Source organism: Salvelinus alpinus, chromosome 1 (assembly GCF_045679555.1).
Source record: "Salvelinus alpinus chromosome 1, SLU_Salpinus.1, whole genome shotgun sequence".
Lineage (NCBI taxonomy): Eukaryota > Metazoa > Chordata > Actinopteri > Salmoniformes > Salmonidae > Salvelinus > Salvelinus alpinus.
Window position 1 is genome coordinate 38,252,873 of NC_092086.1, and position 27,531 is coordinate 38,280,403.

Sequence of the window (27,531 nt, forward strand, 5' to 3'; positions counted from 1 at the left end):
GGATGCGCCCATCCAGAAAGATAGATGACTCCTCATGGATATAACCCATTTTAACATGGACATTGCCATTGAGGGCTTCCACCATTTTAAAGTAGTCAACTGGGTAGGAATTCCTATGAGTTGGGAGGAATCAGCCAATGAAGAAGAAGAAAATGTACTACTTTAAAATGGAGATAGCCTCAATTGAGCTGCCCATGCTGTCCCAGACGTTATAATGCCACAGATACAAAGATGTGTCCTATATCTAGCTCTATTCGTGCTCCTTTACTCAGTCCATCGCATTTTCAAATCCGCCCCCACAACTCTCCCATGCGCGAAATGAGCAATGACGTCAGGATAGTAACTACAGCACAACTTTTCAAACAGGTTGCATTCTACCAGACAACCAGTAAGTGTTGGGCACTGAACTGTTGAGTGCGCCTAACGGGATAAGGAGAGATGGCTTGGAGCAGACAGGTCAAGATTCGCAAGGTGCTTCGAATAACAAATAGTCCAGTTAAGTATCTGAAATGGATCATTTATTAGAAGTAATTCACATTGGATGTATTTATTTATTTTTATAAGAGAAAAGCTTTTTAAAACTAGCGCTCGTATGGCTGTCCCGAACGTGGATACATTGTATCTGATTCTGACCAACTAACTTCTGTTCATGGAAACAATTCAGCAACAATTGTATCGAACGGATTACAGTCGATATTGTTGAGTTGGAAATTCGGGAATATAACTGTAATTTGAAAGCGAGTGTATTTTGGAAGTTGCCTGATGTCTAATGCCACTGGACGAGAATAACTTTTCTCCACGTCGTGCTTCTTTACGAAAACCTGTCAGAAGTTAACAAACTGTCTGAACGGACAAATTCTTAGTTGGCTTCATCACCATGAGAAAGTGTGGATTCCAGTGTCAAATACCACGATGGACTGAGTATATTTGTCACAAATAGTTTATTTTGAGAATAGTGCCTTACCGTGCTTTATAGGGAGCACTTTGACATAGAATATAGCCTACATCTGAACAAAGTCGTGATGATTTCGGAGGAACGAAGTAGTCATGTATCCAAGCAAGCCCTTAACTTTCCAGTGGGCCTATTGATCCGCTCCCCGAAGAAGAGCCTGGCAAAGCTGGGGAGGAAGCCAAGCAATGGATCCCTGCAGTAAGTCCTATTATTTATATCCAGTGTGTCTACTTTGTGGGGTATTTAAAATGGGGTACCCTTATTTTGCAGAATTGGATTTCAGTTTTGTTACATGCAGCTGCCTGGAATTTTGTATATTCAAATGGACTTATGGCCTTCAATAGAAATGTAATTTATTTGTAGAGAGGTGCCCGAAATACTGTCCTCTTATTAATTACCCATTCATTTGGTGTCCTCTCTTGAACTCTCACTTTCATTTACATCTTTGCCTTGCTCTCTCTGTTTCACTCTGTCACTATCTATGTCTCTGTCTCTTATTTATCTCTCTCTCTCTCTCTCTCTCTCTCTCTCTCTCTCTCTCTCTCTCTCTCTCTCTCTCTCTCTCTCTCTCTCTCTGTCTCTCTCTCCATCTATCCATCCATTTCTCCCTCTCTCAGGTCCAACACCTCGGATGGCACCACCCATTCAGCAGAGAGTACAGGTGTGAGGCAGCCGGCCAAGAACAAAATCCGCCGCCACAACAACAAACTGTCGACGGTGTTCAACCGGAGCCCCCTCCTGCGGGGCGACAGTGGGCAGGGGCATGCTCCAGGTGGCAGGAGCATGGTGGGGGACCTGCAGGCTGCAGATGACCCTGCTGAGCTGTCCAGTCAGATGTCTGCCCCAGGTATCCTAAAGATCTTTGGCAGCGACATTTGCCAGGGAACCAACTACAAGAGCGTGCTGGCCACGACTCGCTCCAGTGCCAAGGAACTTGTCAAAGAGGCCCTGGAGAGGTGAGGGGTTAGGGATGCCCACTGGCATAATGTGATTTGTTAGCATTAGCTTCAGTGCAGACAGGCAAGCAGAAAGGGAACATTCCTCAAGGCTGAATGGCATGGACTGCAATACTGCTCATCCTAATATAGTGTGAACCATTGCAAATCACTTAAAGCTGGTGATATGGATATTTTACCCAAATGATCTCAAAGCCATTTTATTTCAGGAGGAATTAGATCTTATCATGGTATTCTGACTGAATCTCTTTTATCGTTGCTTAGATACTGTCTGGAGAAACAGGATCCCAGTCGATATGTGCTGTGCGACGTGATTGGCCAGACCGGAGCAGACCACCAATGGAAGACAGAGTGCTTTCGGGTCGTGGGTGACCACGAGAAGCCCCTCATGCTGCAGTCGCATTGGAAACCCAAAGAAGGCTTCTCCAGACGCTTTGAGATCCAGAAGAGAGTGAGCGTCGAGGAACAGAGTGCTAAAGAGACCGACACTGTCACAGCAGGTATGTCAACCACACAGGTGCAGCTCAGTGACCCCCCTAACAACAACCTAAAGCCCAGGTAATCATTCTGTCTCTGTTGGGGTGGCATTGGATCTCCTATCTCTGTCACTAACTGTAGGGTAATAGAATCCATTGTCCAGCTTATCATGAGACAGAGCAGGGGAGATGGCAGGCAAGTGAGAGGTCAGAGAAAAACAAAAGCTGCAGTGAGGGGTAGACAAGGTCAGAGTGTCCCCTCTCTCTTATCTGGGATTGACAACAGGGTCCCAACAGCTCCCTCTGAAGCCCCCAGGGCAGGGGACTGGCTGTGGCTGGATAAGCTTTTTCCGCTGGGACCTGAATGTGTCCACCGCTCCACATGTTATTCTTTCCATCAGAGCTTGCCTCCTGCACACTGGACACTGTGTGGTCCTGTTGACTTTGGCGTGCATTTGTTGTGATTCTCAGTTTTTATCAAACCCCACATCTCCCTCCACTCTCTTTGCTCCACTCTGATTGGGGGAAGCTGGGGGAAGTTGCCCCCCCCCCCCTGCAGGCCTGACCAGCCCTCCTGACACAGTGTGGCAGAACAATGTGGAAGAACGCCCACTTCCACAGCCGATAAGGCCTGGGAGCAGGAGCTGTTAGCTGGGTGTGAAGCTTAGCTCTCTGGACATTCCATGGTGCTTAATGGCTCCAAATGAGCTGAATAGTGTTTATGTTGCGGTACATCAGCCTAACAGCCAGGAACGCATGTTGATATCAGATAGAGGACAACACCTCTCACTACCCCTCCAGATTTCCTCTCCTTCCCCTTCTATGTTTGCTTTGACTGAGAGCCAACTCAGTAAGACATTATGATATGGTGGTGTGTGATGGACTGGAATGATTTGATGGAAGAGCTCCACTAATAGTTTATTGAGTGTTTAGCATACTGTGAACTTTCCGTTTATGCATAGATGATGACGTTTATGTTACATTGACTATATCAGGACACAATCAATGATTTCGTAATAAACTATGAATACATGATTAATAATCACTTCTCTGCATCTAGTCTCATCCTCCCTCTCTCCCGTGCTCCTCTCTGCCCCAGGTATCAACGCCCAGGCTCGTAAGCTCCAGAAGGGCCGTTCGCGGGTCACCTCTCTGTTCATGGACGGCAGTAGTGAGGATGTGGAGGGCCTGGGGATGTGGAGGAGTCTCAGTGAGATGGACCTGTCTGCCATGAAGAAGGAGGCTGTGCAGGCCCAGCAGAAGGCCCAGCTCATCAGGGAGGACCCGGAGGCCGAGGCCGACAAGGAGGCCCTGCGTCTGGGCATGGAGAAGGAGGAGACGGAGAGCAGTGACGACAACACCACCCAGTACTCCATCCACCCGCCCTTTGACTTCCCCTACTTCCTGCTGCTGCAGGGATACAGCTACAGACAGGTAGGAAAACTGGAAAGTGAAGCTGTTGCCGCTGTTATACATTAAACCCAGATGCATTTGTTTGTCTATCGGATTATGGATTAATTTAAATGATGAGTAACTTTAATGAAAGGATTGGCTTCAGTTTACACAGCTGAAGTCAATTTGTTAGATAAGAGTCAGTCTGTTCTTGAATAGTTAGGCTCAGAATAGGTTTGTATGGTTGGAGAATGCGTCCGGCTGCGACAGAGAGATGTCATGCTGAAATCCTTCACAGAGGGCCTGGGCAGCCAGATAGCAGCAGCTGTATTTGGTTGAGCCTTTGTGGCTGCTCCATTGAAGACCTTTCAAGGTTCTCAAGTGTCTCTTGGCAGGGTGGCAGAAACACTGGGACGAAAGGCTTATCAGAGACACTGAGGCGTAAACAAGTATACTCCACTACACTATAGAGGCTCCCACTGAACCTCTTAGGTTAAGACCTGGGGTTAAAATCCCCAGAAACAGAGAGAGACAGTGAGAGAGAGGAGCAGAGAGCAGGGGGCTTTAGCTGCAGTGAGGATGCTATAACAGGGACAGCGAGAGACTGAGTCTTGCTGCTGGATTACTATGGGCTCAGAATATTGGGCTCAGAGCCACGAGCTCAAGCAGAGTCGGAGTAGACCGGCATGTTGTGGACAGGTGATCCTGTCCACAGGTGTGGGCCAGCCTGGGTCATGTACTGGAGAGGCGGGACAAAGGAGCTGGCCCTGGCCCAGCAGTAGAGTTCCCACACTGGGATGTGTTGTCTCTCGTCAGGGCTCGTTGAATAGATAAGGAACACTGTGCTCACAATCACAGTTCAGCTCAGCCCTGCTGGCTCTGCAGTGGAGGTGGAGATAGGCCTGATTAAAGGTACATAGTATTAGAGAATAGAGCAGAAGGAACACTGTAATGTCTAAACAAACTCAGTGGATGGTCACATACACATGGCTAGCCTACACATTTGCACACAGGCTCGTGTATGCCAGAACACACATGCACATTTAGGCACAAAAGCTGCACATTCAACAAAAAAATTATAATATTCTTCTCAAAAATACATTTCTGTGGGTGACAGATTTTTTTCTGCACTTTTATTCCTTTACAAAACATTCTGGATATTTCAATGCAAAACCAGAGTGAGAGTGGCAGGCTGTGGCCTAAGCAGAGAGCCAGAGGGCCAGAGGGCCAGAGGGCCAGAGAGCCAGAGAGCCAGAGGGCCAGAGGGCCAGAGCCAGAGAGCCAGAGAGCCAGAGGGCCAGAGAGCCAGAGGGCCAGAGAGCCAGAGGGCCAGAGAGCCAGAGGGCCAGAGAGCCAGAGGGCCAGAGAGCCAGAGAGCCAGAGGGCCAGAGAGCCAGAGAGCCAGAGGGCCAGAGAGCCAGAGGGCCAGAGAGCCAGAGAGCCAGAGGGCCAGAGAGCCAGAGGGCCAGAGAGCCAGAGAGCCAGAGGGCCAGAGAGCCAGAGAGCCAGAGGGCCAGAGAGCCAGGCCCATTCCTAGAAACAGGAAATGCTGCTGCTCTCTGTTGTTTGTTCCTCATTGTGGAGACTGCTGAGTGTGCAGAACACTGGGTGGGGTGTGCCAGATACTGGGGGAAGTACTGAGCCCGCCCCTGGTCTGGCCACTCGACAACAATAAGTCACTCATATATCAGTCCTATGGAATAGAAATGTTCCAGCTCCATAAATGAAATGGTTTTTTTCAGGCTTGACTAGTTATTTTCGAAAGTGTCTTTGTGTTTCCAGACCAGCTTTTCCTGAACTTAATCACCTGTGAACCATGAGAGCTGTAGTGGATTTGATTTCCTTGTAAGTGTTGTTGTTCAAGTGCAGGTCAGTGTAGTCACAATTCACATTGACTCACAGCTATTAACTCCCTTCCTAGACAGTTTGATCTATTCTGCCAGATATCATGTGCGGGAAAATAAATAAAGGTTGTTTTGAATATTGCTTTGAATAGTCCAGTTCAGTGCAGACTATCATATGGAGCCAGGGGCTCTAACCATTTAGTCAGTTAAGTGTATGTGCTCGCACGCACTGCTCAGTGGCTGATTGGCTTCCATGCTAGCTGGGATGATACAGTATCATGACCTGCCTGAAAGGCTCTGCATGGTCAATCCGATGTCTGAAGTGGCCGTACAGCATTTACTGCGATGTAGCCTCCGCAGACGTCAGGGCTTTCATACTTGATCTTAGCGGAGCAGAGCAGTGTTATAGTGAAGGAAGTTGTCAAGGAAGTGAGTTTGTGTTTATACATGACGTACCGCCCCCACCTACCGTCAACAAATCATGTCAATGCGGAGCTATAAGGAGCCCTCCGCATTGTTACACAATTTGAGAGGTGCGATGCGGTACGGAGCTTGATTTGGCTCTGCATGCCTCTGGAGGCTCCGCAATTGGAGCCTCCGACTACATTTTCAGATCAAGCGTAAATTGGCTTTAATAGTCTTGGGACGGATGACCGAGCGACGGGTGGTGTTAGACGGTCATGACCTCCCCCACACTGATCCTCAACAGAGGGTCCCCACAGAGGTGCTCAGTCCACTCATGTACTCCCTGTTCACCCATGATTGCGTGGCCACACACTTCTCCAACTCAATCATCAAGTTTTCTGATGACACAACAGTGGTAGGCCTGATTACCAACAATGACGAGACAGTGCTACAGGGAGGAGGTGAGAGCCATGGCGGAGTGGTGCCAGGAAAATAACCTCTCCCTCAGCGTCAACAAAAGGAAGGAGCTGATTGTGGTCTACAGGAGACAGCAGAGAGAGCCCGCCCCCATCCACATAGACGGGGCTGCAGTGGAGAAGATCAAAAGCTCCAGCTTCCTCAGCGTGCACATCACTGAGGACCTGAAATGGTATATATATATACAGTACCAGTCAAACGTTTGGACACACCTACTCATTCAAGGGTTTTTCTTTATCTTTACTAGTTTCTACATTGTATGTATAATAGTGAAGACATCAAAACTATGAAATAACACATATGGAATCATGTAGTAACCAAAAAAGTGTTCAACAGATTCTTCAAAGTAGCCACCCTTTGCCTTGATGACAGCTTTGCACACTGGCATTCTCTCAACCAGCTTCACCTGGAATGCTTTTCCAACAGTCTTGAAGGAGTTCCCACATACACTGAGTGTACAAAACATTAAGAACCCTTCCTAATATTTTGCACTCAGAACAGCCTTAATTTGTTGGCACCCCACAAGGTGTCGAAAGCGTTCCACAGGGATGCTGGCACATATTGACTCCAATGCTTCCCACAGTTGTGTCAAGTTGGCTGGATGTCCTTTGGGTGGTGGACCATTCTTGATACACACAGGAAACCTTTGAGCGTGAAAGACCCAGCAGCGCTGCAGTTCTTGCCACAAACCGGTGCGCCTGGCATCTACTAGCATATCCCGTTCAAGGCACTTAAATCTTTTGTCTTGCCCATTCACCCTCTGAATGGCACACATACACAATCCATGTCTCAATTGTCTCAAGGCTTAAAAATCCTTCTTTAACCTGTCTCCTTCCCTTCATCTACACTGATTGAAGTTGATTTTACGTCAAAAGGGATAATAGCTTTCACCGGGATTCACCTGATCAGTCTATGTCATGGAAAGAGCATAATGTTTTGTATTCAGTGTATTTTTATATGATATTGCTCATTCTTTCTTTTTGGGGGGAGATTATGTGTGTATTGTTTTTTTAAAGTGATTTCTTTTAAAGTGATTGTTTCATCCAATTCTCACTCCCCCCTGCTACTCCCTCTATGGACAGTCTACCCCCCACCCCAAACATTTATCATTGCTACAGTTGTAAATGTGTATATAATATTATTATTATTATTATTGTCTAATTCACTTCTATTTTTTTTATCCTGCACTGTTGGAGCTCGGAGCATACGAATGTCACTGTACCCTGCGATAACATCTGCAACACTGCGCATGTGACTAATAAAGTCATGAAACATTTTTTTTATCTGTGTACTTTGATTTGATTTAACATGGACTTCTGGTTTCACACCTAAGCCCTTCCATTCCTGTCCCTCCACCACACTGCCAGTACATGCTTATCCTGGATCTGTTCTGTCCTCACATAACACACGCCTCTAATGCGCCTGCTTGATCAATCTCCAAACCATTACACAACTTCTCAATTAAAGTCCTAGGTCTTTTATTTGCACTTTGTATTGTGGTGTCAAAGTGCATGTGTTTACATTGTAGTTAGGTACTAGGCAGGAGCAGGGTAATTACAGTGTAGTTAATACATAGTAGTTACTAATGATCATAGCATATTGCAAACTGAAACCAGTACATTAATTAATGTAGCAGTCATTCTCATGGATTCTGCTGGTTGACCTTCCATTGCCCCTCCTCTACGCTGCAGGACTTTGTCATCTACCTGATGAGCGGCACCACCACCATCTTCGGCTGCTGCAGGGAGCACTGTAACGGAGAGGACGAGGAAAGGCTCAAGGTGGACATCCTCCTCTTTGCCCCGGACATTCTTCCCCAGCACTGCTGTGTCAGGCGCCTGGACTCTACCAACTCCTCCCCGGGTGACACCAAGCGGACTCTGACGCTGCTGAAGCCCCTCCACGGCGCCCCCGTCACCCAGAATGGTTTCCTCCTGAAGGAGGAGGTGGAGCTGACCCCTGGGGACCTGGTGGGTCTGGGCCAACACTACCTGTTCATGTTTAAGGACCCTACCGCCGCCCCAGGGGCCCCACAGACCCCTCTCTGGATGAAACAACTCTCTCCCGCCCATGACGGAGGAGTGGGAGTGTCATCCTCCTGTCAATCATGTGGCTCCGCCCTCCGCATGAAATGGCCTAGGGTCCAGAGGAAGTCGGCTCCTCCTCGGTGGAAGGACCCAGAGGGTGGAGAGGTATCGCTGAGCTATGAGTTGGAGCAGGAGGACAGGGTCCTGCAGGAGGTCCTGGTCATGGTGGACCCCAATGGGGACGAGGCCAAACTGACCCCTGCCTTCCTGCTGAGCCTGTCCATCCAACACTCAGCCACCACGTTCCAGCTGGTACACTTCCGAAGGTTACTGCTCCGCATAGCCAGTCAGATCCAGCTCACCATGTGGGTGAGTAAAACTATGCACCTCCACTATGCACAAAAACAATGCCCTCTCTCCAATCAAACGATTGACCTTTTATATCATCACGCCACAAATAAACCTTGAATCGTTATGAATTCAACATACTGTGTGTCTCAAGGGTACTGTAAAGAAAGAAATGTAATCAAAGGTGTCATCAGGATGGAATATCATTTAGATAGGCTTGCTGCTGGTTTGAAATAAATGTTGTCTTTATCTCTGTCCTCTTGCAGGAGAAGACAAAGGAGCTTGCTGTGATCCAACCAGAAAGGTGAGTAGCAGCCTCTCCAACCTCAATCACTCAGCCTGCCCCAGAAATGCTAACAATGAACAGCAAAGATGACAACAGGGTGAAGAACAGTGGCAACCTGCTGCCTCTGACACTAACACCCCTTTCAACTTTAGTGTTTGCTATGAGTCATATACCGACTCTATTTAGAGCCAGGAGTCTTAGAATATGATGCTACTGCCTTCCACTACATTCCAACAACAATGCTACTTGAATTTCTGGGAGGGATGTGTAGTACACACATATAGCATTCTCTCATTGTCACATGTCCCAGTGACTTCTTTACAGAATAAGAAGCTGAGAAGGAGTCATGGTCTCTTGATGTTCATACTTCTCTATATGCCGCCCATTGAAGTGTATGAAGTCAAAATGATATCTCATGATGATTTAATGTTATGGGACATTATTGCAGGTCCACTGTATTCCAAACCTGTGCTTTGGCTGCCTGCTGAGAAAGGAGGAAGGATTTTTAAGAATGAATGTTTCATTTCATATTTCACTCAATTGCACATGGACATCAAATGTAATGGTTTAAATTAGCATTCATTCCAAGGGATAGAGGCATGCTATAAAATATGAGTCACTAGCAAGCCACTTTTAGTGCCATTCACCCAGTATAGGGTATTTGTTGGCTGTTGGACTTAACTCAGACCTGTCTATATGTCTCCCCTTGCAGGAGCTTCAGTGATGTCCAGCAGGAGCCAGAGGATGTGCAGCTGCTGAGCATAGAGGAGCTGATCCCAGGCCTGCGGCCGCTGGTGCTGTGGATGGCCAACTCCATCGAGCTACTGCACTTCATCCAGCATGACGTTCCCCAGCTGCTGCCCTGGAGGCAGGAGGAAGAGGAGGAGGAGGGCTCAGAGCCGGAGTCAGAGATGTGGTCCACTAGGACTGCCAGTGAGGAGGCCATGACGGTCCTAGAGGAGGTCATCATGTTCACCTTCCAGCAGTCTGTCTATTACCTCACCAAGGTCAGTGCATAGTCACACATAGTCATACATTGTAGATGCCATTCCAGTTGCTCCGTTCCAGCCATCATTAAGAGCCATCCTCCCCTCACCAGCCTCCACTGATACATTCACCAATAGATTACATGCATGCAACATGCACACACATAGACACGTGCCTCGCACACACAATTAGCACTCACACCGCACATGTACACAAATACAAACATCCTTGACTATTTGCTCCAGAAAACCTTGCACAGCCCAAATATAAAGCCATCTTTTGCCTGTGGACTACGAGAAGCAGGACTTGAGACCTTATGAACACCGTTCTCCGTTTGCAGGTAGCATGCCAGACAATAAGCCATGATAAGCCAGGGGAAACATGTACACGCTCTCTGGCTCTCTCAGTAAGGATAGGCGTGTCAGATAGTGTCGTCTTTTCCAGTGGAATAAAGGACTGCTTATCATCTTTTTAATATTCTGTAAATCCACTTCGAGGTTATTTCCAAAGTCTTTTGAAATGTTTATAGAGAGCAACAAAAGGTCTATCCTGTTCAACAGTGAGCCCCAGGAAGACACTCCCAGGCAGGGTTTACTGGAGTTTCCTATGTTTGGGCCCTATAACTAATTCCATGGCATTAACAGAGCACCATCACTGCCACAGTAACCCAGAGACCAGCAATAGACACCCAATAACACGGTCGACTGGAAACACCCATTACCATGGCGAAGGTGCCTGGCGATGACTGTGTGGCGAAATCCTGCACTTAAGTGCGCTGCCACTTTAAGAGCGCATGAGCAGTAGGAAGGAGGAGATAAAAGAGCTCGTTAAGCTCTATTGGAGAGGAGCTATTGATTGGCACGACAGTTTTTGTTTTGTGCTATGCTGCAGAGGTTTTTTGTTTGTCTTCAGCGTATGTGGTTGTACAGTGTTTGGATCAATCCTCGGTGTGATCGCTCGACGACGTGGTTGTTCTCATTTGGGACCACGATGGTTATGGATCAAATGGATTAGTAGCAACATTTGTTGCGAAGCGTTCAACTACAACCCAACATACCATCGGACAGTCAGACCGGATACCTGCAACCTCAAGACCACAGCTAAGCCCTCTCTTGTTCCCTTTCTCTCTTTCTCTTCATGCTATGTTCCAGTGCTTTACACTGCAACCGACTCTATTTCCTAAGTACATTGAAGTTTCATTGGAGCTGGACTAGTGTGTATATGAACACCACACATTCATACCCTCTGCACTCCTTCCCAGGAAGAAAATACAAACTATTGCAAATCCTCTGTGTGATGACTGGGTTCATTTGTTATTGTATGAAGTTGCTGTTTATTTGCTCTGCCATTATTGTTATATGAGGTATGTTTGGTGGGGTTACCAAGAATTGTGGAAGGACTGTGATGTGTGATCTATAGGGTGTGTATTATTTTTCTCTCCGCTGGCTATCTGGTCAACAGGCTACACTCTAGGCAGTCTCTTCTGTTGATGTGTGTGGGTCTGGTAGTGGTACTCTCGCTGTTCTACTATTCTTTTCTTTCGGCAGGGTTAATACCTGCCTGGCGCCCGAACAAAATCTTCTTTACCTTTCTCTAATTAATACCGCTACAACTGTTCCAGGATGGGAGGGAGCACCGGCATGGGTCGGAACAGGGAACAGGATTGTATGTGCTGCTGTTGTTTTGTATACTCCGAAACCACCTCTTCCTGTCCCTAGATTTCCATTTCATGACAGAAACCTTTGATAAAAGAAAGCTTACACATGCCTGTCAACTTTCCCTGATGACAGGTACATTTACATTTTTACATGGTGAGGGGAAGGGCATTTTTCCCCCCAATAGTTACAGGCTCTAGTTAGACAGCCACCGCTGGAGCTCAGGGGAAAGCAGGCTTTGTTTTGGTGGTGGTTGGATGTGCAGTAGTCAGGGAAGCAGTGTCTGTCTGTCTGTCTGTCCATGCAGGAAAAGGGGGGTATGGGTGCTCCCATCCAGAAAGATAGATGACTCCTCATGGATATAACTCATTTTAACATGGACATTGTCATTGAGGGCTTCCACCATTTTAAAGTAGTCAACTGGGTAGGAATTCCTATGAGTTGGGAGGAATCAGCCAATGAAGAAGAAGAAAATGTACTACTTTAAAATGGAGATAGCCTCAATCGAGCTGCCCATGCTGTCACCGACACTATAATGGCACAGATACAAAGATGAGTCCTATATCTAGGTCTATGGGTGCTCCTTTACTCAGTCCATCGCATTTTCAAATCCCTCCCGCCACCCGCCCATACACGAAATGAGCAATGACGTCAGGGTAGTAACTCCAGCACAACTTTTCAAACAGGTTGCATTCTACCAGACAACCACTAACTGTTGGGCACTGAACTGTTGTTGGGAAACAGGTTTTCCTGCTTGTTTTCCTGCTCTGCGAAAGCCTTCCTCTACCTTGACCAGTATGTGGGTCGTTCCACGAAGTGAGTGCCTTTTGCATTTTCAATGCAAAAGTGGAAGTGGAAATTGTACACAAATATTACATTAAATGAAGTTCCCTTTAGTATTGAACACATGGAAAATCCAATAAATCTGATTTTTAATATGAATAAAGAATTCTACATTTTGACATGTCCCTCTGTATATCCTCTGTGGAAGATCTTAACCCACTTAACATCAACATTTATCAAAGTTTTCACCATCATTGTTGAACGCTTAGTTATATTTCCTGAAGAACATCAAATCAAATTGTATTGGTCACATACACATCTTTAGCAGATGTTATTGCGGGTGTAGCGAAATGCTTGTGTTTTTAGCTCCGACGGTGCAGTGATATCTAACAAGTAATATCTAACAATTTCACAACATATGCAACAATACACACATCTAAGTAAAGGAATGGAATTAAGAATATATAAATATTTGGACGAGCAATGTCAGAGCAGCATAGACTAAAGATACAGTAGAATAGTATAAAATACAGTATATACTGTACATATGAGATGAGTAATGGAAGATATGTAAACATTATTAAAGTGACTAGTGTTCCAATTATTAAAGTGGCCAGTGATTTCAAGTCTATGTATATAGGCAGCAGCCTCTAATGTGCTAGTGACTGCTATTTAACAGTCTGATGTCCTTGAGATAGAAGCTGTTTTTCAGTCTCTCGGTCCCAGCTTTGATGCACCTGTACTGACCTCGCCTTTTGGATGATAGCAGGGTGAACAGGCAGTGGCTCGGGTGGTTGTTGTCCTTGATGATCATTTTTTAAATGATCTTTTTGGCCTTCATGTGATTAGTGATTCATTTTAAGCATGCAAGTAGAAACCCCTCAGACTTCCAGTCATTACGCTAACGCTAGTTAGCATTGGCTCGCGAAACTACCACAAACTTCCTTCGTTTTGGACACAGAGACATAAAAATGGTTTCCACAAGTTCATCTGACTCTAGGGGAGTAGATAAAGGGCCTCATTGCCAGTATCCTTTCAAGGTCAACCCTGTTACATGAACTGAACTCTCATTTAAAGATGGTGAAACTATTCCTTTTTCAAAGTGCAAATAAAAAGAAACTAACAGTCAAATCATAGTGTAAAAGCAGGTGAGCTGGTTGTAGTCTTTTTGGCAATTTTCTGGTGTTTTGTGGTGGAAAGCTGAGCAGGTCGAGCATAGACAGGCTAGATATGTCTTAAATATATATATATATATATTTAGTGAAGCTTGCATTCAATTGCACCTCCCTGTTGCATGAAACAAGCTTCGATTTCCCCCTGTCACAAGGGGATTTATGGATGATTTAAGATGAAGTCGTCAACCCTGTTATGGTCAACCCTGTTACGGTCAACCCTGTTACCTTATTTGGCACTTAATAGGCACTTACTATAGTCCATTTTTTATTTAACCTCTTGAGTTGGACATTTTTTTTTAAAGAACATGTACTGTTTATGACAGAATGCTAAAAGTAGGTTAAATATAAAAAAAATGTTTTTTTTCCAACAAGTTACACTACTCAAAAGACACCTAATTGGTGGACCAACCAACCATGAGACAAAACACTCCAGGAGAAGTTGTAGGAGAAGTTCATTCTCATGCCTATTACTCACTGGTATTACCATTCCATAGTAGTCAACAGCATGGGCTATTATCAGCTAGTTTGATACTTGGCATTTATTTATTATGGGAATTATCAAGAGGCTGGAGGGGGCAGAGCGGGGTTGAGTCACTGGGAAACATTTGTGTTTCTGTCAGGAATGGCCAGTGGCACCAGTGTTATCAATGTGATTCCCAGGACTGTGTATGGTACACTGTTAACAATGGTGAGTGTCAAGACTGGACAGTCTCAGGCCCCTGGCTATCAGGCCCCCGGCTATCCCCCTTTGGAGGGGAAGTGTCTCTGTCCCTGTCTGGCTTTCTGTAACCCCTCCTCCTTGGGCTCTGACTGTTTTCTGATTGGCTCAGGGAGCTCAGGGTCAGTGGGCATAGCCCTGTTGACTAAGTCACTGATTCCACTGCAGTTTTACTGAATCTGTCAACAAATTTTTATAGAGCAATATATAATGTGAATGCAGTATACTTTCTGTATTAGTGGTACTGGGCACAGTAGCTGTGACTGTAAGGTTTCTTATCTCCCTCTCTCTCCTCAGAGAGGTGCTGTGGTAGACTATGGTACAGTGAGGTAAAGTCTTGTAGCTGTGACTTACACCTCTAGTATGCCTCTCTCTGTCCTCAGAGTATGTACTCGGCACTGCCAGGCCTGCTGGATGGGAACCCGTTCTCGGAGAGCGGGCAGCTGCGTGTGCCCAAGGGCGTGAGCGGCATCCTGGATGTCCTGAAGGAGGCGCTGTCTCTGCTCAACGCCTTCCAGGTGCACTCTGACATCAGCTCGCAGCTCTGCGCCTACCTCTTCTTCTTCACCAACGCATCCCTCTTCAACGCACTCATGGAGAGAGGTGAGACCTCCAACATGCTCTGTTTCTCATCCATGGGGTTTTGTAGGATCAAGTCTTAATATCCTCAAAGTCCTATCACTAGTATCCTCATAAAATACACACGGTATGTTTTAATGGGATACTTCGGGATTTGGACTTTCCCCAGAGTAAGATTAACTTGTGGATACCATTTTCATGTTTCTGTGTACACTATGAAGAACGTTAGAGGTAGTTTCATGAGCCAATGCTAACTAGCGTTAGTGCAATAACTGGAAGTCTGTGGGTATCTGCTAGCATGCTGCATCTTATAGAAGTTTCATTCTACTCAATAGCTATGATCGAAATTACATGAGCATGTCTGAGTGGTGTTATGTTCTGCAGGCTCTGGAGGTGGGTTCTACCAGTGGTCTAGAGGGGTCCAGATCAGGGCCAACCTGGACCTGCTGATGGACTGGATACAGGGAATGGGCCTAGGGGACCTGGCTGTGGACTTCTTCCAGAAGCTCTCTGCTGCTGTCAATCTGCTGGCAACGCCCAAGGAGAACCTACTACAGGTCAGAGGGCACTTCCTTTATTTTCACTTCCTGTTTTGGTTTGGTCTGCTGAGTCAGAGCACTAAATAACACTGTAGCCAAGATGTCCAAAGCAGTCTGAATATATAGTGTATCAAAATGGTATTTTACAGTGTATTAGGCTGTACATCACCAAGTGTCTCAGTTCATTATGGGTACACTAATCTCTGTTAACCCAAAAGTAAAATCATTATTCATTTGGTCAACTGTGTGATTTACTTCTGGGTCTATACGTGTTAGGAATTGTGAGTTCTGGCAGTTTGCAAAGTCTCCACCCTCGCAAAAAGAAGCTCTTATCCAAAGCCCCCTCCCCCTGTCTGATCTGTGTGGGCCACGCGTGAATCACTTGTAGCCAAGCAGTTTAAGCTCCGCCTTCGTTCAACCCTGATACGTCCATATAACCAGTGACGAAAACCCAAAGACTGAAACTACTGCAATTCGTTATCACAGGGATCCCGTTCAGTCCCGGCAGATTCTTGGGTTTACATGCAGAATCTGGCCACGGGAGATTATTGGCATACCGAACATGCCTCGAGTGGGAAACCTTTGGGAAGTATTTAGGAAAATCTGGCAAAACATTGAAAACATTCATGAATCATCACTGAAACTCTGTTTCACTACATTTCATTGCTAACTAGGTTTGACTCTTAGAAATGCATGTTGTCTTTGATGGAGGTGATACTGTTGAAGTAGTTATAAGATAATAACATTGCGAGTATAGTTTGAATGGGCCATTGTGGGGTGAGAGATGTTGTTTGTTCACTGTCACACTAGTTGTGGGAAAAGGTGTGTGTACACAGGCTGTTGGTTTTATACCTCTATAGCACCTTACTAATCATTCCCCTGCCCTGGCCAGTTATCAGATCTGGAAAAATACTGCAGGCTTCAGGTACGGTAGTACGATACACACTTCTGATGTTATGAGAACAGTTAGACTCAGTATGGTCTTAACACTATCGGTGTGATGACAACATCCAGATGTAATGGTGAAGCAATGGGGTGTTAATGACATTTTCGTCCACTATAGCAATTCTGAATGTATCCATTGTAGACCACAGGTGTTTTACAAGGTATGGAACAGATTGAAAATGTTAGAGCTGAAAGCTTATTTTCACTGACGGATGTCAGCTGAGTGGAACTCACACGCGCCACCACATGACATCATTAAAAAAGCCTGACAGAGCTGTGGGAGAGGGGAAAAGAATGCTTGGAAACAATGGCATTTTTTTCCACCAAATTGTCCTCTACATCTCGTATTATGCAATGACTTCTCATCTATTGATGAAGAAAATACACATTTTGCCAAGATAGGCAGTCCTTGCACCAAGAACTTTGACAAATAGACATAATAATAATTCATAATTAGGTCGGTGCTTATATTATCCTGTTTCACACATGTACAAGTGTGTATTATATATGTGTGAATTGAAATGTGTTTTTTGCATATCCCAACACCCCCTGAGACATCCTCGGACAGTGGGGTCACGGCCAGGTTCACTGTATGTATGTTTAAATCCCACGTTGTTGATGCCTGTGGCTTTAAACTGTGTGCCACTGAGTAGTTAATCCTTCCTGAAGCATGCCATTCTCTCTGTAATCCATTGAAAGGAGGATCCTGTTTACTGGGGGGAAGTTGAGCCTTAACATATCTGGTGGTGGTTTAGTTAGTTAACACTGTGGGCTAGTTAGAGACATAAAGACAGAGACCACCATATAGAACAACCCAGCTAAGGGGCTTCCGTGTGGCGCAGCGGTCCAAGGCACTGCATCTCAGTGCAAGAGGCATCACTACAGTCCCTGGTTCGATTCCAGTCTGTATCACATCCGGCCGTGATTGGGAGTCCCATAGGGCGGCGCACAATTGGCCCAGCGTCATCCGGGTTTGGCCGGGGTAGGCCGTCAATGTAAATAAGAATTTGTTCTTAACTGTCTTGCCTAGTTAAATTAAAAAAATTTAACAAATAAGTGGAGAAACAAATGTTAAACACACACATATCCTGTTTCTGGTCATGTTTATGACACCTATATGATAAGGGAGATAGGGAAAACCTGTTGCCAGTCTGTGTGTGACACAAGGCTGGCTTTAGCCCTGTCACCTTCAAAGAAAAGAGTGACCTCTGCCGTGACATGCCCACACAGGATGTCTCATCCTATGAATGTCCAGGGGCTGCAGGAAGGCTGTGGACACGTCATGTGGACACGTCAATGTTCTCCCGGGTTAGTAAATGAGAGAATTACCTCCTACTCATCCCAATTACAGCACTGTTGTTATGGATAGTTGTGGGTTTTATCTTAAAACCACAGTTTGCACAGCCCTAAAGCATCAAATTCAGTCTGAAAGTTGTATTTTCTCCTGCAGCTGCCCTCATATTTAATTTAGATCCAGAGTTTATAGTTTCTTGATCTGATTTTATTTTGATGGAACTCATTCACCAGGAATGGAGAAAGGAGCCTGCTGAGACTGTGCAACCAGACTGACAGTGTAGCATCACTCTTCAATCCACAGCCATAAGGGGCTAATACAGTAGGAGACAACACCTGTTCTCAATATCTAACCAGAAGGCAGCCATGGTAACAGCCCCAAAACAGCTCCCCAGTAGTAGAACCAGTCTCCCCTCAGTCAAAGGCTGCCTCTCTCCTCTATTCGTGTGGACGGTTGCTAGGAGGCAGGTGGTTTTGTGTATGGATCACTCCCATGGCACGAGGTCAGATGTTGTGGTTGGTAAAACGGAGCACACACCCTTGTCATATTCTCAGTTTTCCATCTGGAGTTCTGGGCTCGAGGGATTGAGGGACATAGTAAATGACCAGTGATGTGGCATGGTTTTGTTATGGCTGAGCTCTCTGTCTCCAGTAATTACTGACGATACAAAGTTAGGAAGATTGTGTCATTGATGCCATAATGTTATGCCACTTATGACTGGGATATACCAAGTCAAATAGTAGATATAGAAAATATAGACTTAAAATAATGTAAAAAATAAGTCACTATTGCTTATAAACATTCCCATAACTCCTCCTTCTGGCCAGCCTCTGTGCTGTCATGCGACAAAGAGGGTGTGCTCATTGGAGGAAATAAGGGATACAAGGCTGGGGTAAATATGGTCTGATATATTCCACACAATGCCTGTCAGCATACCAATAACACCTCTATGCCAATGATGTCATCTTGAAATAATTCACCTATTTCTTTCTGGTTAGTTACTGAGTCATTAAAACGCCTCAGCTCTCCAAGGTGTGTCTGAGTGAATGAGGAAATAGTTGAGGGTTAAGTCTCTTGTGTGTTTATTCCCACTAACCCGAGAGAGGTCAACTGAGAGGATAACAAACACCTGGTTGTTCATAGTCATATAACACATACAGGAATCTAGACGCTGTAATTAGCACATCTGATGACATCTGACGCTTGACGTTTATGACTCATCATTGTTTAGTCATATAGATGGAAAATGTGACATTCAGGAACATTGACTTCCACAATCAAGCATTTGAACATTTCTCCATTCTCTCTCTGTGTGTGTGTGTGTGTGTGGATTTTATTACTACAGACAGTGACAGAGGTTGGCATGACAAGTATTACTTACAGTCCTGGATTTATTTTCCTAATGAATTCATCACCACATAATCTGTCATTGGAATGACACAAATATACAATTACAGTACTTGGACAGATTTGTGGTTTGAAATATTTTTTACACGAATAGCTTTGTGTGGAAATAACCACACTGAGGAAATTCTACCCTGTCATTTTTAGTTTCACTAACAACAATGACATCAAACAGCTCTGCCAGCTCTTGCATTTAAATGATGCTATGTTTACTCTTTTGTGAAATATGCAATCATATTCCTTGTATCATGGTCCTTGTGCCTGTACCTTGATATTCTTGTAACGTGTGAGTGTACATATGTGTGTGTGTGTGTGTGTGTGTATGTGTTTCAGGCATCATGGAGCTCTCTGAGGACTGAGTTCATGCCTCTGAACCCAGCCCAACTGCACCACATGCTGAGGGAGTATAACCCAGGCAGGGCCCGTCCTGCAGACTGGAACCCCTCGCCAGACGAGGCAGAGGCTGCCCTCAGGACCAGTGAGTAGAACACAGATACAGCAGAGTCACGGCGGGTAGCCAAACAGACACACAGACACGTTCACGTGTATAAACCATATTTTGAAACAAACACACGTGTTTCTTGGACACAAACAAATTCACATAGCCTATGTAGTCTGTACGCTTGTGTATACACACTCTCTGCCAAGATTTAATCAGATCAGACTGTTGCCCATGCCCTGATAAGGTTACACGGAACCCAAACCGGCTGCGCGCGTGCACCATCGTGCATACATTTATTTTGTCCCCCTACACCAAACGCGATCATGACAGGTTACGGCAGGTTAAAATATCAACATAAACTCTGAATCAATTACATTAATTTGGGGACAGGTCGAAAAGCATTAAACATTTATGGCAATTTAGCTAGTTAGCTTGCACTTGCTAGCTAATTTGTCCTATTTAGCTAGCTTGCTGTTGATAGCTAATTTGTCCTGGGATATAAACATTGAGTTGTTATTTTACCTGAAATGCACAAGGTCCTCTACTCCGACAATTAATCCACACATAAAATAGTCAACCGAATCGTTTCTAATCATCTCTCCTCCAAGGCTTTTTCATCTTTGAACTTATATGGTGATTGGCATCTAAACGTTCATAGTATTACCACAACGACCAGCAACACAGTTCGTCTTTCAATCACCGACGTGGGTATAACCAATGAGGAGATGGCATGTGGGTACCTGCTTCTACAAACCAATGAGGAGATGGGAGAGGCAGGACTTGCAGCATGATCTCCTTCAGAAATAGAAAGGACTATTTTAGCCCTTGGCAACGCAGACGCTCGTTGACGTGCGCGAGCAGTGTGGGTGCAATAATTGAATAACATAGATTTCTAAATTTATTTTGCAACACGACGCGAGCGGTGTAGTCAGGGTATTAGTAACTAGAGGCCTATTCCCTGTTGTGTCTGAGAGTGTCTGAGTGTGTTCCCCAGAGTAATCCTGTCTGCCTGTCCCAGTCTAACTCTAAATTGGAGCATGAGTACAGGGGGGAGGTTAGAGAGGAGAACCCTGTCCAGCCCAATCAGTCTCACCACAGAGTTAACTCTCAAATCCACCCCTCGCAATATAGGACCTGGCACCTGTCTCCCCTCTCTGTCCCCTGTCACCTCACCTCTTCTGTGTGAATGGCCCAACTCCCGCTGGGGGGAACTTTATCTTGTCCTAGAGCCCATGACCGTCTTTCTTTAACTGGAGAATCTAAAGGATTAACCTACAAATCAGACGTAATTAAGTTAATGAAGTAAAAGGAAATAACAAGTATAAATAATGTAGTGTACACCGTGAGAAAGCTCTTCCAGAGCTTCTGTTGTAATCTTTTCTGAGTCACGTCTTCTGTCTTTAATGATGTCCTGTATTTCCCTCCTCCTCTAGCTGACATCCTGGAGAGTTTCGACAACCACCCTCCCCTTATCCTGCCTAGCAACACCTTCCACCTGGAATTGGGTAAACCAATCACGGAGCCCGCTCTGTTTGAGAAGCTCGGCCATCTGCAGGACTTCATCCGTAGTCTCCCCACCAGTCAAACAACACAGCAGGTAACCACCTATCTGACCTTCTGACTCTGTGTACCCAGATTTTACAAATATACAATCTAATGAGAGGCCAGTGGCAGCCCTGGACTGGTGGTGCTCAGTAAATGAGACATTTTAACTTTGATGTTTTTCCATCTCTGTTTTATTGACTTCTCCCTCCCTTCAGGCACTCAGCGGAACAGCTACAGACGCCAAGTCTGCGACCTTGCGCTCCTCGCCCTCTGTCACAGTGGTGGTACCTGACCCAGTTCCCTACCCCTCGCTCAGGGCAGAGGTGGACTTTTTGAGCCCTGCGGCGCCCCCTCAGGCCCGGGGGTCTCATAGTGACCTAAGCTGCTGCCTGGCAGAGGCAGTGCTGACCCACAAGCTGAAGAGTCTGGAGCTGCAGAACGCCCTACCTAGGAGTGACCAGGCTGACCTGGGATGCCACAAGAGCCTGGCTCTGGACCCCTCCTGCCTGCTGACGCCCCCCAACACCCCCCAGGGCATGGAGCTGTCTCATTCTGAGCTGGAGGCAGACCTGCAGGAGGGAGCAGCACGGCAGCACAGGAAAGGTAACACAGATGGCTATGGCATACAGTCGGGCTACATACAGAGCATCCAGTTACAATACAAACAACTCTGATTGATAGAAAAGAAGCATAAAAAGCCATGTGTCAGCTGAAGTGTGTTATTGACCAATCATAACAGAGGATTGATGATGCTGTAACAGTGGGGGGCACATACTGTACATAGTAATCCTAAAAGAAACTGATCCTGTCTCAATCACCTTGAATGAATTACGAAGACAAAGAATAACAGAGGATCCCTTCATGGCCTTTCCCTCCCTCTGCTGGTTTTGATTAAAGTGATGTCAAACTCCTGTCACAGCAAATACAGCCACCTCGGCTCACACTGTGGCTCATGTACCTAACCCCTGGAGTTAGGTCGCTAGTGCCTCCCTCGTAATATCAACCCACCAATGATTGGCAGGCTCCATTAAAGGAAGAATTAGTCTGCTTGACCCGGGAGACCCTGGTGCATATTTGTCCCCAGTGGCTCCAGGTTGACACAAGGTGCTTGATATGACAGGAGGAGGAGGAGGAAAGCCCTCATCCTCCCTTCATCTCTTCAACTCTATTGACTTTGGACAGAAACTACAGGTCATTGGAGGAATAAAGAGCTGTTCTGGCTGTGTAAAGGTCGTGTTCTCCCTGTAGGGTGGATTCCATGTTTAGAGGAAAGGCCATTTTCTCCTCAGGCCTATTGTTTTTTGAAGCTCTGCTCATGAGGTCATCTGTAGGAGTGGATGGGAAGGGAAAGTGACTGCTCTCTGGTTATGATTTATTCTGTGGTGGAGGAGTTGAGCTGAGAACGGGGAGGAAAGGACAAAACATCTTGTTCCGTAACTGGGAGGGAAACTTCCAGGGTTAACTTCCAGGGATAACAATGGCGTCCCCCTCCCTAAAGCAGGTCAGCTTTCTCTAGCGATGTCTCAAACAATGTGTAAGATCCTAACACTTTTATATAAGTCCTATACCAGCCATACTCAACAGGCGGATCAAGTTCCTCTTGTTATGTCATTCACTGACAGACCTTAGAGAGCTTTTTATAACCTGTCAGAGATGTTCAGTGAATTACTACTAGCCCATGTTAGCTAGATGGGTAAATTAGACTAACCAGCTATCTAAATCTTGTAGTTATCATGACCAGATTACGTGCCCAGGGGCCTCAACACCAGCGGCCCGCATTGATTTTGTTCAGTTACTCAGGTATCATATGAACACACAGAAACGTCAAAATGCATAGAATTTCAGGAAATTAGGTTTAAACTGACAACATTTTCTCTCCGCCAGCAATATGGCTGTGTACAATTTAAACAGTTTGAGGTCGCATGGGTTGGGAGGTGGGGGTTTGTTACTATGCCGATTAATGACAATACCTATCCGGACCTTTGCCACCTAGGAAATGTGTGTGACCGCCGGACATTCTCAAATAGTAGTCTAGTGCGCCTGTCCTATTCAGTACATTGACCTTTTCTCAAGGGATACAATCGTTGAGTCAAACACCTAGCAAAAGAGAGTGAGTCTATACATTTGATGCCACTTTATCTAAAACGTGAGAATCCTGAATGTTTCTGATTTCAGATACCACAGTCCCACGTCATATCCAAACAACAGGTTAGATAATTAAAGCCCATTAGTCCAGTAGAATCTAATAGCAGTCCATGGCCTTTCCTGTTGATTAACACCAGCTAGTTCCCTCATCTCTTAATCAGAGACAAACGCTCTGTGTAACATTTGATTGTGTGTAAGTGCTTACGGGATGCTTAAAGCTCCCTGACCCCCTGTGTGGTTGTGTGTAAATAGGGCTTTACTAAAGCTTCCATTTTGTTGATCATAATCAGAACTCATTACGATCAATGGCCCTTGTCTTTATACGGGCTCTATGGTTTAATAGTTTGTCATAAACCTAAGATATTATGAAATTATGTACTATTGAACATTACCCACTTTCACAAAAATATTCTCTAATCATGTCATATCCCTGGTTATGACATTGACCATAGCTTCCACCTTGTATTACTGTGGCCTCCCAGTCCCATAGAGTGCTCCTGCTCTCTGCTCAACCTCAGTGGTTTTGGGCGCTAACGGTAACTTACTGCTATTTTGGTAGCATTGCTAATCCTTTAATCTGTACCAAGAATTACAGAGAGGTGGTGATGTCAGGAGAGAAAAGATCCGTGGCTGACCCGTCATGGGAATTTACAGTTGGGTTGGTGCGTGGAATCCTAATCGGGACAGGCATTGTCCAGAGCAGGTCCTGCATGGGGGGCAGATGGGCTCGGGCTGGGGGAGACCAGGGGGAGACCAGGGGGAGACCAGGGGAGAGCAGGGAAGACCAGGGGAGAGCAGGTGGAGGCCAGGGGAGAGCAGGGGAGACTAGGGGAGAGCAGGGAAGAGCAGTGGGAGACCAGGGGGACACCAGGGGAGAGTGGGGGGGGTGAAAGTGTAGGGCATGCTGGTGGTACTGTTGCTGGTGGCTAGGTTGTTGTGACAGGATAAATACACCACAGACAGAGTGCACCGGACCAATCTGAGGAAGAGCTTTCCCAAGGCCCCAAAGCTTTAGAGCTTGTTCTCAGTGGGGTTCTGTATGGTTCTCATTACAACGTCTATGCATTTAGTGGACTCCCCACAGTTTTATAGCACTCAGACTTGACATGATTTTTATATGGAGTCCAAATGCAACATCTGTGTTCAATAACAGTGGTAGTTATATGTATGTTGAGGAGGTCAAACCAACTGCGTGTCCCTCTGGAGCAGCTCAGAGGAACCTCCAGTCTTTGATCCATATATATTCCTATTGGTAGAAATAATAATCCGTATAACACTAATGCCTCTGGACTTCACCACAAGCCCAGTATTGTGAACATCTCTTTCATATGACTAGACAGACAGACAGACAGAGACCCATAGAAAGTACTGTAGAGGGAAAACCAAAGGGGAACCAGACACTACTTTCATGTTTTCTCCTGAAGTCAACCCTGTCTCAAATTGCCACAGTGATATGATTTCTTTATCATTTCATTAAAAGGACCACAATAACAGGAAAAGTAGAACTTTAAACAGAGTTAAGGTGGGATTGGATACTGTCTAATGTGGGGTGTTCTTGTGTGTGTCTCCTCAGCAGGCAGCTGCCCAAGGCACTATTCTGAGAGAAGGAATGGGAATGTGGAGGAAGATAATATGGAGGAAGAGGAGGAGAAAGAGAGGGATGAAGTGTTTACTGTGGAGCTACACAGAGGACCTCATGGTCTAGGCCTGGCACTGGTGGATGGAATGGTGGGTGAAATCCTTGTCTTTATTCCTCTACCTCCTCCTTTGTTCATCTCCTTCACCCAAGTCTCATCTCCCTTTTTGTTTCTCTACCTCCCTTTCTTATTTTTCATCTCTCTGCATGGGGAAATCAATGAAACTTGAAAAAGCTCTAACATTCTGTCTGTGCCTGGTTGTACAAAGTGACAGCCTTGTCGATGCGAGGGGCGTGTGGCTCTTATTTGGTCATGTGATTTATGACATCCTAATATAAGGCCTTGCATGGCTGTTCAAACCTCATAGTCGCAGGTTAATTAGTTAAAGGTTACATATTTCCCATGGTTAACTGTGTTACATCATCATGCATCAAAGTCAGGGAAATCTAGCTTTAAATGAATGATGAGTTGAACTGTGACATAGATCTCAACTACAGATAGCAAGAAGAGTTATTGAGCCTATGTGGGATTTCGTGTGTGTGTGTGTGTGTGTGGTTATGGTATGTGGGTGAGAGCTTAAGCTTGGGTTTACTAACAAGTGTACAACATGTGGTAAATGTGTTGACCTCCTTTTGAAGTCAGCCATGAACCACATTGAGAACACTAAGGTAATTTATAAGAACCGGTAGACTCCTCTATTGCACAATAGGCAGCTGCAATTGTTCTTATTACCCTCATTCCAATGTCTGCCTTTGGCTTCAAATTCTACTAAAGTGCTGTCTTCATCATTTAATTCATAACAGAAACGTGTCTGGTCTGTGAAAGCCTCTACTTATGTATATATGCATGCAGGTGTACTGCTGTGGAGGATTCTATAACATGTGGTGCCCCCTGTAGGATAGAGATGAAACAGCGGAGATGTTCCTGTAATGATGCTATAGAGCAGGTACAGCATGTCCTCAGACCCAACCTCAACGCTTCCTGCATCCTCTTGTGTCCTGTGTAGAAAACACCTCTGAAGATGACTGGGATCTATATCAAGTCAGTGGTACCAGAGTCCCCAGCCGCCCAGTGCCAGAAGCTGATGTTGGGAGACCGTATCCTGGCTGTGAACGGCATCAGTCTGGTGGGCATGGAATACCACATGTAAGTAGTGTAACATGGAGACTGGTCTTTACCACCCTGTGTTGATTAAGAAGTTGTAATACAGTACTGGATATTATTTAGGTAATAAGAGTTATAAAACACAACATAGAGTAGTGTTGTTCCCTCTGTAACACACCCTCTGATGTTCTCTCTCGTTCTCTCCGTCACAGTGGTAGAGAGCTCATTCGTTCATCTGGAGATGCCCTCAGATTGCTGGTGGCCAAAAACGAGTCCAAATCAATGGGGAAGAGCTCAGTGATCACGTGCTGAGTGGAAGGAAGGTTTCATTGGAGGCTTCCCCATGTGACCTTTGACCCTCAGAAGGGAGCTTAATCTTCTCTCTTTATCCAACTAAGGAGCTTAGTTGTCTGTCAGTACTTTACGAGACGTGTTCCTCAACCAAAGGATACAAGACACTTGACTGTTTATTTTGTTTTGGTGAATAATCACTCCTCACTGAGTATTTTAAATGAAGCTTTACTGTACATAGAATGAACAGGCGGACACTCAAAGGAGGATGAAACCACTAGACTGAATCCACTATTGCTCAAGTCTTCTCTGAAGCACCCTTTTTGAATGAATGCAAATTCAAACGCAAACACTACATGTGTATCAACAACATGGTCCAGACAGCTTTGCAGAAGTGTTTTCTGTTGCCCCTTTTCTTGTCAGCATGTGAATAAATCTGCATGGTGAGCTGTCCTTCGTACCCAGAAAACACTGGGTTTGGGAGAGTAGAGAAGAACAGAGGGTAAGGCAGTTGTTGTGAGCAGGGTTGAGCTATTTGTGTATTCAAGGCCACTATCTACTGACTACAAATGGATAGTGCACAGCATTCTGTCTGAAGATTGCTCAGCTTTACAAATGCCAAAACCCATAAGAACTTATGCAAATAATTTTTTTATAGAACTGTAAATTATAATGTATTTTTTGAGTAAAAACAATTACTCATCCTTATGTCGTAGTGGCTGTATACTTTGGATATTTACTGAAGTACTATTAGTGAAATACTTTTTGAAGCACTACAGTATAACGGAAGGTTGTCATGGACTCTATGGTTATCTATAAGGCATTTCAGTGCATCTCAGTGATAATCTAATATAGATTCCTGGAGGTATCAAAACCTCACTGCTAAACATCTCTGACTTTTCCCATGTGGTGACAGGGACACTAACTTATGACTGTTTATGAAATGTTTATAAACAAATTACTCTTTATGACAGTTTTAAGTCAACTATCTCTCTTAAGTGTTAAGTCTTCAATTTTATTGATGACAAATAAAAGAGTATTCCATTTTTTTATACTTATATTGTCCAGTATTTTTGAACATTAAATAAATGTTATCTAGATTTTAAAGCAAAATGAGAGCTCCAA

The 27,531-nt window shown here is 45.2% G+C and overlaps 1 protein-coding gene across 2 annotated transcripts; it reads left to right on the forward strand.

The window, feature by feature from the left end:
• Nucleotides 1-388: 388 nt before the first annotated feature.
• Nucleotides 389-27,460, forward strand: LOC139575289 (ras-associating and dilute domain-containing protein-like). 2 transcript variants are annotated; one of them, XM_071400245.1, is made up of 15 exons: nt 389-1,150; nt 1,570-1,908; nt 2,173-2,408; nt 3,484-3,818; nt 8,194-8,898; nt 9,144-9,181; nt 9,876-10,170; nt 14,865-15,084; nt 15,445-15,617; nt 19,576-19,720; nt 21,118-21,281; nt 21,445-21,832; nt 24,948-25,102; nt 26,018-26,157; nt 26,328-27,460. In XM_071400245.1, exons 1-15 carry the CDS (start codon nt 1,023-1,025, stop codon nt 26,425-26,427), a joined length of 3,561 nt encoding a protein of 1,186 aa, XP_071256346.1. In that variant the 5' UTR covers nt 389-1,022; the 3' UTR covers nt 26,428-27,460. The 2 variants fall into 2 exon arrangements, with proteins under 2 accessions (XP_071256346.1, XP_071256349.1); XM_071400248.1 differs by having other exon boundaries at nt 24,951-25,102.
• The last annotated feature ends 71 nt before the right edge of the window (nt 27,461-27,531 follow it).

Coding starts and splice junctions, on each gene's coding strand:
- LOC139575289 (XM_071400245.1), top strand. CDS start 1,023: ATGATTTCGGAGGAACGAAGTAGTCATGTATCCAAGCAAGCCCTTAAC. Junction 1,151..1,569: donor CCAAGCAATGGATCCCTGCA/GTAAGTCCTATT, acceptor TCCCTCTCTCAG/GTCCAACACCTCGGATGGCA. Junction 21,282..21,444: donor CCAGTCAAACAACACAGCAG/GTAACCACCTAT, acceptor CCCTCCCTTCAG/GCACTCAGCGGAACAGCTAC.